The following is a 15,590-nucleotide window of genomic DNA, read 5'->3' on the forward strand; positions in this document are numbered from 1 at the left end:
GCATTCCGAACATTCCCTTGAAACCCGGGTGCTCCAATGACGTTGGCATCAACGACTCCGCCATTCTGAATTCGGGTTTATGGGCCAACCAGGCTCAACGAATGAGGACATACACCAAGGTTCGTTCTTTTTCGCCATCGTCTATATGTTTATCTTGATTCGGTCCTACATATATTCAGATTTGGAGCCTGGCACATTGTATTATAAATGTAATATTTGCTTTAACCCTTGAAGGTTCAAAAACGAGGGTCGGTGGGAAGATCGATAGACGTGACTAGGTACAGAGGCTACGACGAACTCAGGCATGATCTTGCACGGATGTTTGGGATCGAGGGGCAGCTCGAGGATCCACAAACCTCTGACTGGAAACTCGTCTACACAGATCACGAGAACGATATCTTGCTCGTCGGCGATGATCCTTGGGAGTAAGTTTGTTATTTTCCGTCTGATCAAGTCGTTTCCTATTCGAAAAATAAGAAACGAGAGCTTAATAACGGCAGTTTTTTTATCCGATTTTCAATATGAAAACCTCAAAAGAGAGTCTAATATCATTTCTCGTATCGACTTTTTGCACGTTTTCAGGGAATTTGTGAACTGTGTCCAAAACATAAAGATACTGTCGTCTGCGGAAGTGCAGCAGATGAGTTTGGACGGCGACCTTGCGGCCATCCCCGTCCCGATCCAAGCTTGTAGCGGCACGGAGAGCGGGAACGCGTGGAAAGTACACTACGACGACACTTCCGCCGCATCGTTCAACAGATAAAACGGAACCGATAGAAAGGCGAAAAAAAAGCTGCATGCATAGGGATTATTATTGTCTAACCTTACAAAGAATTTATATAATTTTTTTTTTTTTTTTTGTAAACTGTAAATGAGAATGTGACAGAGAGGAGCAAAGTTTCTGTGAGATGTTTTCTATAACAGACGGTTATGTTAACTAACAAAGCATTCATCGTTTTGCTCATCTGCCTGGCTCTTGGTGAACCATGTCCGAGGAAAACGAATTATTTTTATTTTAAAAGAAATATCTTGGTTTATCACAATTTTTACTATTTTTTAAATGTTTTAATGTTTCTTTTTTTTTCATGTTTTAATATTTCTAAAGATAACGATATCACTGAAAAGAAAGATTAAATGAAGGACAAGAACCGTGAAAAAGCGAGTAGCGTGGATTCACTAAAAGCATGGGGGAATGAGAGCATCATGAAGTGTGTTTATTTTTTAAACCATAGTCTGCTTTCTTTAATTTAAGAATATATTTGCATGGGCCAACAAAAACCTCCAAGTGGAGAAGGCATAATTGTAATGGAGATCTTACAAAAATCTACCACAAAAGCCACATTATGGTTAATTGTAATAGAAGCGACATCAATCAATTAATTTAAAAAAAAATTACAAAATTTAACAAAACGTGGATCCAAGTTTTATGGCCGATTAGCCCGCGGCGCATCAACGAGTAGTAATACCGAATATTAATCTGAACAAAAAGAAAATCAACGTATCAGCAGAAATTATATTTCAGACAATTTAATGCATATTTAAAAAGTAGGAAAAAAAACTTGACAAAATGTTGATGAAATTTGACAAAAAAAAAAAACTATGGAGAAGAAAATGTTATTAAAATTAGAAGTTTTAAGACATGCACTTGTGAATCCGTACACAAAAAACAGTAAAAAAAAACCTGAAATTAAGGCGAGACAAATACATATGGGCGATGAAATTAAAGCGTCGATTCGTTCAAAATTTAGTTACATAAAAAGCTAATATTGAGATCCAAAGAGAGGTTAGACATATCTAACGATGTAGACCTGAGAACTGAAACTACATACATACATACAGACAGGCTTATGTATGAGTTCTGCGATGAATTGAGCAGACAAAACGAGTGATTTAAGACAGATTCATGCCTGACGCTTGAGTTTTAACAATTATCGAGGTTTCGGAGCCGCGAAACTGAGCCAGGAGGGCTTGTCTTCGGTCGAAGGCTTGTCGAAAGGTTCGTCCGGACCGCCTACTTGGTAAGGTGCCTTTGATGTGATCCTGTAACGATCGCATTACACGGTTAGCGCTGATCCCTTCTTATTATATATTTCCGACTGAATATGAATGTAGGTTTTTGGTTACGGATCATTTCGGTAACGGAAGCACGTACCTATCTTTTCTCTTCTCCAGGAACCGATGGAGCGAAGCTCTTCTAGCAATTGGAAGTTCTGTAAAAGGGATCAAACATATAGCTTCATTGTTAGTTAGACCTTTACAATAGTGCCCAAAAGCCCGAAGCCAAGAACGGAAAAAAAAGGGCCGAGGGAGATTACCACAGCCAATTTGGGTTGCGAAAGGTTGACATGGTTCTTGTGTTAAGCTATTTCCGGTATTAGGGACTGGATTCGGGCAATGATGACCGGCGCTCATAGTCTCGGTTTGATTCTTGAAACCCATGTGGCTCTTGCCGCTGCCCGCCAATTTCATGACCTCCTTGGCTTTCTCAGCCGAAAAATCATTGAACACCATCACTTGCCCGCCATAGAATATCGTCATTTGAGCGGTCTGAGACTCCGGCATCACAGATCTGTTCAAGAAAACACATAATTAGTCAAGAGACAAGAGTAAACTTCTCAGATCAGATAACTCTTCCGCCAGTTACAGACAACAACTTACTGAGAATCTGTGATCTTACAGACATCTTCCTTGGGGGCAGAGGAGGAGGAAGAGGAAAAACTCGGCTGCCGAGGAAACAAACTCTTCGTTTTGATGTCTTGGGCCGCCACCGAATCCTTGCTCGGAGCTTCACACGGGAACAGATTCATCGTGGTGGGTTGCCGTGACATAACAGAACCTCCTGCCATTACGATGCACAGTAAGATATCGCCCTTGCTTTCATCACATACTTTGCAATCTAATACGTGGTTTATTCTTACATTTCTAATGTATGAAAGTGAGTTTCAACAAGAAAAAACTATCCAGATTCACACGTTTTTATCATTTCCAAACATGCATGCATACACATGATCAGAGATTCAAAAGACAGCTACTGATTTGGGGATCAGAAATTTTGCAGTTCAATAAATATGTCATCAACAAGGCTCAGATTTCGTTTTGTCTAAGTTCACCACATGAATCAGAATCTTGAGAGGCCTACAGAATTCAGAGCTTAAAACTAAGACCAAGAAGTAAAATTTTTCCTTTTTCCTGGCAATTTTCTCGGCATCCAAACAGGAAATCGAAATCTGCATAAATGAAAGGAAACCGGAAACGGGAAAATAGAGCTAGACAAGGAGATTAATCCTCACCGTTGACATCGGGTTTGCATGTCATCTCCAAACTCAGATCTCCGAAGGTACCGTTCTCCTTCAGATACCGACTCAATCGACTAAACTTATGCGAGAAGCTCGACTTCTCCGGCAACCTCCGACCACAGAACTCCGACAACTCCACGGAACTCGACATCGTCAACCGACAGCGAATAAAAACCCACTTTGAAGCACAACGGATTTCCCACAAAACAAACAGAAGATCGAACCGACGATGTCCTTGCTTCTTCACCTCCTCTGGTCTCCAGATTCTTCTTGTATGAGAATATGAAAAGTAGGGTTTTTTCTTTTTTTTGCTTTTGTGGCTCTGCAAATTGCGTTTGTCACGAGGGAGAAATTGGGGGGTTTCTTATAAGCTTTTTTTCTGGTCGAGAGACTTTTATTAGGGCGATGGTAAGAATAATAATGAAATAATATCTAAATGCGCGTTAAAGAAAAACGTGTTTATTTATGTAAACGGCAGTGTGTCTCGATCCACATTCAACGTTTCGGGCTGTGAGAGAGAGGAATATTTGTCCGAAATTACGACTTTGCCCTCTGCTCCAATTTGCGCACGTGGCGAATCCACCGATCGGTGGAGGAGTTGGTGCGGTCTCTCAAACAAACACCTTATCGTTTGGTTTTACGGTTTTGCCCCTGCGTTGGGGAATCATAATAAATGAAGAGAGACAAGATTTATTAAAAATATATATTCTTTTGAAAAATCAATAGTTGTAAACATAAACAGCAATGGATTTTGAAAAGTTAAAAATTAAAATAATTAGGAGATTGATGTAGAGACTTTGTTAAATGTAATAAATGGATGAAGTACTCCAACGTCAACGGAATAAAGATCGTCAAAGTGCAACTCAAATGTCTTATTGTAATTTTTTGGATTCGTTAATATGGATAAATTCAAACGAATTTAAAGATTTCAATCAACAAAGGAGACGAATGATATATTCAATAACATCTATAAAATTACGTCAAATGTGATGATATTGACAAACAGATACGATACTTGTAAATATCATTTTAAAAATTGAAAACAATAATAACGAAAATATGTAAGAATTTAGAGGAACCCAAGAAGATGTAACATTTGACTTGATTAACAAATAAATTAATATTAAAGGAAAATATCTACTTTGATTTGATTTTAATTTGTGATTGAAAATTAATCTCGTTGCAAAAATGGTGAAAAATTAATTTATATATTTCGCTTGATAAATTTATTTTAAAATTTGTAAAAATATTATTTTACAAGTTCAAAATTTAATATGATTTATTTTTATTTAAAAATCAATTTATTGAAATTTTGAGGTGTAATAAAATTTTCAAAATGATTTTAATATTTCATGAATCCAAATGCAAAAATGTTCAACATTTTTAGTTAAAATTGTATTATCTAAATAATTTTAAAATTAAACCCCCAAATGCATACAGAATAAAATCATATCAATTTAGGCATTAAAATAGATATTTTCGCCAATCATATTCATAAACTATGAATCCGGTCAGGACAGAAAAATGTCAAGGGTATTTTCGTATAATTGTAAAAAGATTTAACGGAGTGAGCCCTAACGCCATTAAAGGAAACAGTGGGTCCCGTTTCAAAACAACCCATCCACGTGATACATCAATCACGTTAACTAGTTTCCAAACTGCAAAAAATAAATTTAAAAAAAAAAAGAAAGAAAAAGAAAACGAGGCGGCAAGTGCACGTTGTCTCCACCAGCAAGTTTGTGACACGTGTCGGAACACCATTGCTTGAAACTCCGCGTGGTGGACTCGTTATTTTTTTTTAAAATACATGCAATGGGCTGCAATCAGGTCCACGCAGCCTATTGTTAGTTAAGTGCTCCCTTCTCATATAACGGCATGATATGCACGAGTACAAATAAAATATGCAGATCGCAAAAAAATAATATTAAATGGTTAATTTTGTATAACAAATCTAAGTTCACTTATATGCCGAATTATTGTAGAATTATCATTACGTTTGTATATTAAGGTCTCTTTTAATTACTGAAAATTAAAAAGTTAACTCATAAATTTAGATAGATACTTTTATTTCTATATTTCTGAGACAAAAATTAAAAAAAATATATATCTGTTTAAAAGATTTAAATAGAAATATATCAACTTAGAAACAAATAACCAATCACCCAAAGTATACAAGATTTCGTGTTTAGATTTTCGTTTTGGTATTTATGTTGTTCGATTTGAGAACGATTAATTCAATCTTATAATAATTGTACCAAACTGGAATGTTAATCGGTTTGCTTTGGTTTGTTTTTAATGCAGATCCGGTTTGGTATTTTTCGGTTTGATTCGAAAACAATTTATTCGGTTTTATAAAAAAGTGTACCAAATTAGTAGTTATTTGGGTTCTTTACCCCTAAATGCACCGTTTCATTTAGGTTTGGTTCACACGAATTCCTCACCGGTTTAACCATTCAATCTGTTTTTGGGTTTCTTCAATCGGATTGAACCGAGAGCCTCTCCTTGCTTCAGAGACTTCAATCATCAACAGTTTTGATAACCACTAATCCATAAAAATAAACTAAAAACTATTTTTCAAGTATGTTCATAAAGGGATAACGGTAATAGTTTCCATATTTTTTTTAAATTTCGATTATTTGAATTCTGAATTAAATCATTTATTATTTTAAATAAAATAATAGATAATTCACGTTTCAATTTGATCAAATGTTGGTAAACCCGTCCCTCAGAATCTTGTTGTCAGCGTTACGGTAGAGCACTCGGAAGCTTCGTGGTTCCTCCGTCTATACGTATATATATTAAAACACTATACGTGTATATATATATATATATATATATATATATATATATTAGAACGCTTAAAACAGTAAAAGATAACAACCAAATTTGAGTATAAAAATGTTTAAAAGTCTTTAGATGTTGATAATCTTCCAAAATAAATATTTTATAAAATAGGGAACAAATTAAAATAGCTGACTGGTCATCTATTAAAATTTTTTTTACGTGTATTGTTTTTTACTCGTTACTATTTTCATTTTCATTTTTAGACATGATGGTGCGTGGAATTCGGAAAAAAAATATATAAAGTTTAAAACTTTTTCAAAAAAGATCAGATTATGAATATCATTTAATAAAAAATAAAATAAAAAGGACCACCGAAGTTTTAATCTATATATGAAGCCCAAAAATAAGCCCAGCCCAAGTCAGGCCTGGAATAGTATCAACAGAACCGATTTTTGTCCCATTTGGAAAAATAGCAGGAAATATGTTTTTTTTTTATTCGCCCCATCCTACATATTTTAATTTTTTCGTATAACGACGGGTAAACCATATTTATATGATGGAAATCGTTGAATAATTTTAACGTCGTTTGATATCGTATTGAATACCATGATGTATTTCGGGTTATAATAAAATTTTGTATGATTTATATAAGTGTGCGGTATATTTATATAAATTCGCGTGAAATTTAATTGAGAATTAAAAGAGAAAGAAACGAGGGGGTAATAAATGGAGATTTGGACGGGAGAGGGGACAAAGGGCAGGAGCAGGGGAGGGAGTATAATTCATAATCATTCCATTGGGGCGCTGACATTTTCCCATCATTCCCCTTTCCTCTGTCTTCCGCAATCATTTCTTCCCCCCCCCCCCTTCCCTTTATTTTTTATTTTTTATTTTTGCAACGGTTTTCTTTCTTCTATTATAAATAATTTAATAAATTTGTGATTAGTGATTGTAATTAACTACCAACATACCAAATTTTACATTCTGTTTGTTACATTCTTCGGAAGAAATTGTCAAATTAATATATTCATGTCTTAAATTAAAAATGACGTATATATTGTCAAATTTCAAACACTGAATTTTATTATTTTTCCTATTTTGTCATGTGAGTTTTAAAATCTATGTATTTCTTCATCTTTTTTATAAAATTTATTATTTCATATGAAATAAATAAAATCGAAATTTACAAAATCTAAAGTATCATTCCTATTTAAAACCTAGGAAAAGAAGGGAAACCTTTTGATTGAAACAGAAGCCTTTATTCAAAAGCAAATTTTAGGGGAAAATATGAAACTTGTACTTTTGCGTGCTGCAAATTTAAATTTATTTATTCTCTCTCTAATCAAATTTCATGGGCGTTGTGATCACATTTAATGCAACCTACAACTTAGCCTCCTGTTGTCCTCTGCTTCAAAACAAAAAACAGAAGAAAATACAAGGTGAACTCAATTATACTATTAATAAGTTTGTTTTATTGTATTTAAATAAATACCGACCACCCTTATAAGATCTGCCTTCGGTTATCATTTTAATGTTCCAAACATTGCTGCAAAATCGGTTACCAGCGTAATTTATGTATTTTTTTTCCATAAATATGTATAATAAATACATCAAATTTATTAAAGAAACACTATATGTTAGAAAAAGGGAAAAAAATGCTAAATATTTTAAAAATAAAAACAAAATGAACTTTATAAGAAAAAAGGAAAAGAAATACAAAGGCGTGCGTGAAATGAAATCTCCCGAAGAGCTCCTTGACCTGTAACGTTATGTACCAATCAGAAATCTTGTCAATCTGAAAGAGTTGACTCATTATATCTAGTTGTCTTCACGAAATATTATTAACAATTAATAATCCAATTTTGCATAAAATCCGTCAATGTAGAACATATATTTACAACCAGATAGAATATTTTCTATTTTTATTATATTATATTTCACTTCATTATTTTTTAAAAAATAAATTTATTCAAAATTGTATAAATATTATTATTTTTATTGTTAAGGTATTCTATTCAAATTTAAATTAAAAAATATGGATTCACTTAATTTTTTGTTATTTTTATATATAAATTACAACTACAGACATTTCCTTTTGCAACATTATTTCATTTCTTTAATCCTTTTAAAATTTACTTCAAATTTATTTTTGTTTTCAAACAATTTTTTCTTCTTCTTCTTCTTCTGTTTTTTTGTAACTCTTTCACGTATGTTTTGAACTTTTTTATTTTTATTTGTATAAATTTCTCTTTGGTTTTAGATTAAACAATTTTCTAATTTAATTCAATTTCACGTATCGAGAAATTTAATGTAATTTAAAACTTCTATATTCAAGACGAACATAGCCACCCTAGCATATCACGTCACCTTTAAAATATATTTATAAAAAGAAGAAAATATAATACATGTGCCGAAGATGATCATCGTATCCATTTGGTTAGGAATTACAATTGGAAACAAAGATTATTTTTTTAGGAATTAAATTATAAATTTAAATGCAGCAAATAATAAATAAATAAATATATATATATATATATATACAAGGAGAGAGTTAATGCGCGTGAGAGAGTACGTACAAACAAGGAGCTCGTATCCCTAGACGCTGGGGACAACAGATAATTCCTTTGCTTTTCACCCAATTTGCAATTGGTATTATTAATAATAGCTGCATCTACTAATTATTTTTTCATTATTTATTAATGTTAATTTAATATAAATGATTTTTTAAAAGTAAATGTTTTTGAAAAAAGAAATATTTTCGGCAATTATCGGAGGAAAATGAAGATGTTACTTATTTACACCGGGCATTAGAAAAGTACATGCGAATAAGTCGCGTATGCTAAAGAACTTATTTAATATATATATTAATTTTGAATGCCGTTGAATATTATTTTGCATGCAGTTTTTCGTGTAAATAAGTCTACGTTTCGGTTGGACCGTCTTTGTAATTTCTCATTGATGTGCTTGTCCATATAAACATGGAAAGTACGCGAAATAACTGCTTTGAATTTCCATTATAAGACATCATTTCTATGAATTACATGTGATTGTTGTCTCCGAGTATTTATAATAATAGTACGCTTATGCCGCAGACCGCAATATCATATATATATATATATATATATATATATATGTACAAATGTATAATTAATTATACAATATTTCTCACATATCCAAATTTTATTTTGTTCACTCTTTTTTCACATGTAATAGTATTTTGGGAATCTTTATTTTTTTGTTTAATCAAAATAAAGAAATTTCAAAAGATGTTTAAAATCTGCATGATAAAAAATATTTTTATGATGCCGAATTAACATGATTCATGTGAATTTTAATTAGATAATTTTTTTAAAAAATTTATAAATTATTTTATGAAAAAAGTGGAGAACAAAATATATAGGGGGGTAAGAGAGACGAAATCGCAGTTTCCCAAAAAAGGGAGGGGCAGAAATGTCATCACAAAGGAAACCCCCGTTTGGGCAGTACAGTCAAAAGCGTGTCCCCTTCTTTAAACAGTGAAGTCCGCTGTCAATGGAATAAGTCAATAATTATTATATTTTAATATTATCAACTCAATAAACTCCAAAAAAAAAAACACACGAAATAAATAGAAATAATTATACGGAGGACTTTCCCTCTGTCATCATTGACGACGTCAACCTCCTAAATTTTTCACGTCGTGAAAAAAAAAAAAAAAAAAAACCAAAGGCAGATGGGGGTGTCTTTAAAATTGTATTCTTGTAGACAACGCAATGATTCCATTGCTTCATCTCTTTTTGTCTTGGCACGTAACAGAGAGAGAGAGAGAGAGCCTCGTGAAGAGATTTTCTGACCTTTTCGCTCATATAATTTTGTAATTTTTTTTTTAAAAAAATTAATTAAAATATGTTGTTGCTTTTGTAGAAAATGTCAGAGAGTATTAATCCTATGTAGAAAATGGAGAGAGGGCAATGGCAGAAGGCAGGTGTTATGAGTACTCTTTAAGGAATTTTCAGCTTCTCCTCTCTCGTGATCTCTCTCTCTCTCTAAAACCATCAGATATATTATCACCCTTTATGAATATATATATACACACACACGATCTCCATATATAATTATTCTATAACACGAGCCAGAGCTTTCGATTCGGAGAGGTGTGAACGAAGTGTTCTTTTGGAAAATACAAAAAGGGTTTTTTTTAGAAGTCTCTTCAAGTTTGGCCGGAGAAACTGAAACAAAAAAAAAAAGAAGCAAGAATCATCAGGTGAAGAGAAACAATGGTGAGCTGTGGAAGAAGTAACGGAGCCGTGAGACAATACGTGAGGTCGAAGGTTCCACGGCTTAGATGGACTCCCGAGCTTCACCACTGCTTCGTTCTTGCCATCGAGCGACTCGGCGGACAACACAGTCTCTCTCTCTCTCGATCGATCTGGTTTCCTCCTTTGATCATTTCCTTTTTCGTGTGTGTTCTTGATTTGTCATGTTCTTGATGAGCAGAAGCTACGCCCAAGCTAGTTCTCCAGTTGATGGACGTGAAAGGGCTCACCATTTCTCATGTCAAAAGCCATCTTCAGGTACCTAGGTTTTTTTTCCACCTTCTTTGATTTTCTTTTGATGAATCAGATACTGTTTCTTCGACCTTTCATTTCTTTGACACGGATCTCTCTCTCTCTCTCTCTCTCTCTCTCTCTCTGTGTGTGTGTTTTCAGATGTACAGAAGCATGAAGAGTGATTTGGGTTGCAGACAAGGTACTTCGAATCGTAACCCTAGCTAGCGTTTGCACATTGATCTTGTTGTAACTACCGAGACAAAGCTTATATAAAAAAAAAGATACAAAAGTTTGTATTTTTAGTATTGTATTCCCAATTTTTTATTTGAAAAAAAATATCACAAACTCGAGATTTTCATTATTTTTGTCATTTAAGGCGGAACGGAACTGCTTATTATACTTTCATCAAATAGTTCTTTTCCAAAGTCTACGTGAAACTCGCATCTTAACGTAGCTTTTGGAAAGTGAACATCTTCATTTAATGGGACTCTACAGAGAATACATATATATATATAATGCCTAAACAAGATGAGAGAACATGTTGAAGGAATCTTTTCGCAAGTCATCCCAATATTAGAATCTTTCATGAAATTCATACAATGCCCAGAAAAAGGGTTTACAAATTTAACCTTTTCTTATGGCTGATATTTGTATTTGAACAGATCAGAGGAGGCAATTTACGGAAGAGTACGATGGGTGTGTCGTTGATCATTCATCCTTGTATTCCATCGGCCTCCACTCTTCCATTCGCAAGAGGTCCGACGTCAATATCATAGTTTTTTCCCCAATATGCATGCACGGATGCATGGACCGTATATATATATATATATGGTATTTTCACATGATTACTGAGTTCGAGAGGGAATTCACTGTGGGTCAAGGAAGTTTTCTCCTGTGTTATTTGTGTGCCCAAGCAAAGTAAACCGAGCTAAACCGGCTCAGACCGAATCTAACGATGTTCACACAAGAACCAGGAAATTTATGTTCAGATCGCGTACATGTAAACATATTTGAGTTTGGTGTTTTTGGGTATGTTTGTCAGAGCGAGAGGAGCAGAGAGGAAAAGAATGTGGAGTGTAGAAGAAGAACACCAGAGGAAGAATCAGAATCAGAATCAGAATCAGTCGTACGGAAAAGAGAATATTGATGCTCCTCCTCCTTTTAATCTCCTCAAGGTAATGAATACACACACATGTTGCCGTATTTCATGCTCTTTTCAAAGTGTTAATCCATCGTCCCTTTTTTAAAGTTTTTATCTTTGAAATCCATCTCAAGAGGGCATGAATCTTTTGGACAATTACCAAATAAATTAGCTACACTGATAGAAAAATCTGTATTTTTTTAGGGTAATTGAAAGGGTTTACATCCCGAATCTCTTGATGCTCCTCTTTATTCACTGAATAAATGAGTTAAATCAAAGCTCCATTCCCCTTTGGGTGGATCAATGTCCGAAGGGGAAATTGTTGGTGTCAGCTTTAAGGGCTTTAGGTTGAGTGTGAGGAGAAAAAAATAAATTGAGAGCTCCTTTTTATTTTCCTTCTACGTAGACTGTCGAAGCAGGTAATAGTATTTATGGAATCTTCATATTCTCCTGCCTTCTGTATCCTTTGCTTACGTCATCACTTCACATACACATATACATACACACGTGTGTGTATATGTGTATTCACTTTTTTCTGCCTTTTTTACGCATCATCACTACTTTGGTATTGAAATCTTCTGATGACCCTAAACGAAGTAGGGAGTTGAACTTTTAGGCATTACCTCGTTTCGAGTTTTTTTTTATTTATTTTAAAATCCGTCGGTTGGTATTCGTGTGGGGTTAAATGATATTATTGCATTTCTTTCGCCTCATAGCTTCGATTCACACGAGTTCTTTTTCGTTTGATTAATCGGAATCGTAGATTTCAATCTCGTGAAATTGGATTCTGCCTTTTTCCTTCCCGGTTCGAATATGATCAAGATTTTGAATCTTGTTCGAGGGTTTCACATCCTGCATCTTTCTCGGTTCGGATATGATCAAGATTACGAGTCTTGTACGTGATATCGATCCGTGAGAAACGAACGATGAATCCGTCTAAACCGACAGATCTCTGTCCCGTTTCTTTTCAACAGATGCCGGAGAAAGAAGAGGAGGAAGCAGCCATCGGAGAGGGGCTGTCACTGTCGCTGCGAGGTCCGTACACGCATGGAAGCAATTGTTATTCGACGAGCGAGACAAGCGCCGTTTCCTCGGCTTCGACCTCTCTTTTCAAACGCGGCTCTCCGCCCCCCGAGTCACCGTGTCATCGTCATCGCTACATCAACTTGGATCTCTCCATAGCTCTCTCCGGCTGCTGAAACACCACTCCGGCAAGTTTTGTGCTTTGGACATGTTTTCATGCCGTTTGTATAATATATGCTCCCTGAGACATTTACCCCGAACTACTTTCAAGTATGTTTATGGCAATACAAAACATTCTTAATCCCAACCCCAATGCCCAAATCCTTCTTAACAAAATCCAACAAGACGCTCTTGTTTGGAATCTCTTTTCCTTGTCTGAATTCCACAAACAAAGAATAACGCACGTGCGCTAAATCTCTTCCCCTCGCCTGTGTTATCTTCCCCTGTCAGAATCCGAAACATCTCAAACAGAGTCAAGAGTTCCACAGAACAAGTAATCTAATGCTGTCTCTGATTTGATTCCTCTCAGGGTTTATCTAAATCCTCAGGTTAGGATTGATTTGGGTTCGATGAGGAACATAAACAACTGTAAACGAACACACACGCTCTGCATGTTTTGTTCGATCAACAACGAGTACAGAACATCGTAATCGAGTAAGCCTACGTCTCGTGCAGGGATTTGAGTTCACTAAATCTGAACCAGAGAGTTCAAGAACCGAGATTGAATACAAAACATTCTCTTCATCTCTCCACAAGAACCCAAGTCTTTCGTATTAACCGAATCCCGAATCTGTTCTTGTACAAACCCGAGACCCCTTGACTTGAAAATGCATACTCCCCCCTCTTCAGTTCTTCATGTCGTTGCAGATTCTTGCGGTGTATCTCTGCTTATATAGGCCTCAAACTCGGGGTCAAAACTGTCTTTTTGTACTAATACACAACATAACATGGAACAACAAACACCTTGTCTTTAAAATTCCTTGCACCGAACTTGGGACTGTTTCATGCCATGATTTCTTGTCATTTTCAACTGCTTTCTTAACTATGTTGACGGATTCTCTAGTGGAGGTTTGATCATTTCTTCTTGTTGTTGCAAATCACTACACCAAGAAGCCAAGGAGGAGTGCCTGGGGCTGAGGTGACGTTCGTGGGAATCTGGTGTTCTCGACTAAGCCATGAAGCTGTCGGTGGCACAGGGAGTTCGTATCGTCGACCCAAGATGCCCTAAATCGATTTGGGGAGAGAAATGAAAATACCCTAAATCGGTTTTAATGTTGAGGTTAAATTGGGGTTTTCATCGGCTAATATACCGGATGTGAACCGGTGAAACCGGTTCAATTCTAAACATTTTCTGTCGCAAGATTGTTTGGTAAAACAACATTGACGTGACATGCCATGAATTGCTGTATTATTCTAATCATTTTAAGATTTGGTATATATTTTTTTTTCACGAAGAAGTGTATTTTTTGGGTTTTTCTCTTTTTTAAAATTCGGAATTTTCTCCAACCAGATATCCTGGCGGTTAAATTTGTGCATCGACAAAGTGATTTGAATATTTAGGCCATATCTGACTCCGACAGGCAAAATGACCTAACCGGCTTTTGAACTATCAATTGGTTATTGACTAACCAGGCAGAGACATTTTATAAAATTTTAAAATAGCGATATAATAATGAAAAAAAAGTCAACTTCAGAAAATGCCCACTCACTTATTTTATTAAAAGATGGGGGGAAAATTAAATTGACAAAAAGACAAGAAACTTTTCAAGTGGAATTGGAGTCGGATTAAAAGTGTGGATGCCGGGGAATTCTGCACCAAGAAAACAAATACTACTTAATTAATCAAGCGTGATTATTGTTTAATTAAATTAATTTTCCCTTTCCTATAATCAAAAGTGGTGCCAACATGAAATTGTTTTTTGTTTTTTTGTTTGGATTTAGTGAGGGTTTTTTTTTTTTTGTTATAAGCAAACAAGTAGTCACCAACTTTATTTCCATATATTTTACCAAAAAAAACTTTATTTCCATATAATAGTATTATCATTGTTCTTCTTTTTAGAGATTACCCTTTTAATTATTGTTCTAATTTTGAATAATTGTTAATAGTTTTATGAACCACCAAAGGTCGTGTGCTGTTGCACGATCCTTCTATCCATTGTCTCTTTCGATTTTACATATTGTAAAACGAAACAACAACGTGTAACCTTAGTACCCAACGTATATGTTCATGTTAAATTTATATTTATTATTCGAATAAATGCGACTGTTTTTCAAGAGCGAGAGAGAAATCAGAAGTATTGATCCTTAAATTCCCAAGGTTCCCATGATATCTACATAAAAAAAAATTAAATTAAATATTGCTTATCGCTTATTATTCACAACACGATCGGCTTAATTATTGCAAAATGAATAATAAGAAATTAATATAATTTCATATGATTTCTAAAATTTGACACAAATGACCCAAAAGTAAGCTCACTTGGCGAATTGACTTTTTGTTTTCCAAACTTCGAAAATAAAAATATAATGCAAAATTTAATTATAATCATACCCTTCTTTTGATGGAGGAACTTTTGTCAAAATGCCAACGTTTTTGTTTTTCCAAAATTCAGGGGAAGATCATTAATTTGGCCCACGTATCAATAACAAGGTTATTTTGAAGCAATCTTTAAGTTTTTTTTTTCAACCGAAAAAACATATTAAAAATTGTGTAAACAAGATAGAGTTAGAAATTTCATCTAATAAGGATTTCACTGTTAGAGGGACAAGTAGTTTATTTTCCCAAAATTATTTGGTATATACAATCTCATGTCCCAA

At 34.4% G+C, this 15,590-nt stretch overlaps 3 protein-coding genes across 4 annotated transcripts in view; 2 read left to right on the top strand and 1 right to left on the bottom strand.

Moving 5' to 3' along the window:
• LOC104806547 (auxin response factor 19) overlaps positions 1-966 on the top strand; it is a 5,715-nt gene extending 4,749 nt beyond the window's left edge. Inside the window, exons 12-14 of the mRNA XM_010531500.2 lie at positions 1-119; positions 235-425; positions 583-966. Of these exons, the coding sequence (XP_010529802.1) occupies positions 1-119; positions 235-425; positions 583-763 (491 nt within the window). The 3' untranslated portion in view covers positions 764-966. The remainder of the gene's footprint in view (positions 120-234; positions 426-582) is intronic.
• A 298-nt stretch (positions 967-1,264) lies between these two features.
• On the bottom strand, positions 1,265-3,677 carry LOC104806552 (protein TIFY 10A-like). Of its 2 annotated transcripts, XM_010531522.2 has the most exons (6): positions 3,291-3,677; positions 2,659-2,839; positions 2,316-2,569; positions 2,153-2,210; positions 1,908-2,040; positions 1,265-1,477 (listed from the first exon to the last, which is right to left on the bottom strand). In XM_010531522.2, exons 1-5 carry the CDS (start codon positions 3,445-3,447, stop codon positions 1,929-1,931), a joined length of 762 nt encoding a protein of 253 aa, XP_010529824.1. In that variant the 5' UTR covers positions 3,448-3,677; the 3' UTR covers positions 1,265-1,477; positions 1,908-1,928. The 2 variants fall into 2 exon arrangements, with proteins under 2 accessions (XP_010529824.1, XP_010529816.1); XM_010531514.2 differs by lacking the exon at positions 1,265-1,477 and having other exon boundaries at positions 1,663-2,040; positions 3,291-3,676.
• Positions 3,678-10,015: 6,338 nt separating this feature from the next.
• LOC104806564 (putative Myb family transcription factor At1g14600) lies at positions 10,016-13,080 on the top strand. The gene is made up of 6 exons (XM_010531534.2): positions 10,016-10,466; positions 10,557-10,633; positions 10,769-10,808; positions 11,272-11,365; positions 11,652-11,784; positions 12,725-13,080. Exons 1-6 carry the CDS (start codon positions 10,337-10,339, stop codon positions 12,947-12,949), a joined length of 699 nt encoding a protein of 232 aa, XP_010529836.1. The 5' UTR covers positions 10,016-10,336; the 3' UTR covers positions 12,950-13,080.
• The last annotated feature ends 2,510 nt before the right edge of the window (positions 13,081-15,590 follow it).

This window comes from Tarenaya hassleriana, unplaced genomic scaffold (assembly GCF_000463585.1).
Source record: "Tarenaya hassleriana unplaced genomic scaffold, ASM46358v1 Cleome1, whole genome shotgun sequence".
Taxonomy (NCBI): domain Eukaryota; kingdom Viridiplantae; phylum Streptophyta; class Magnoliopsida; order Brassicales; family Cleomaceae; genus Tarenaya; species Tarenaya hassleriana.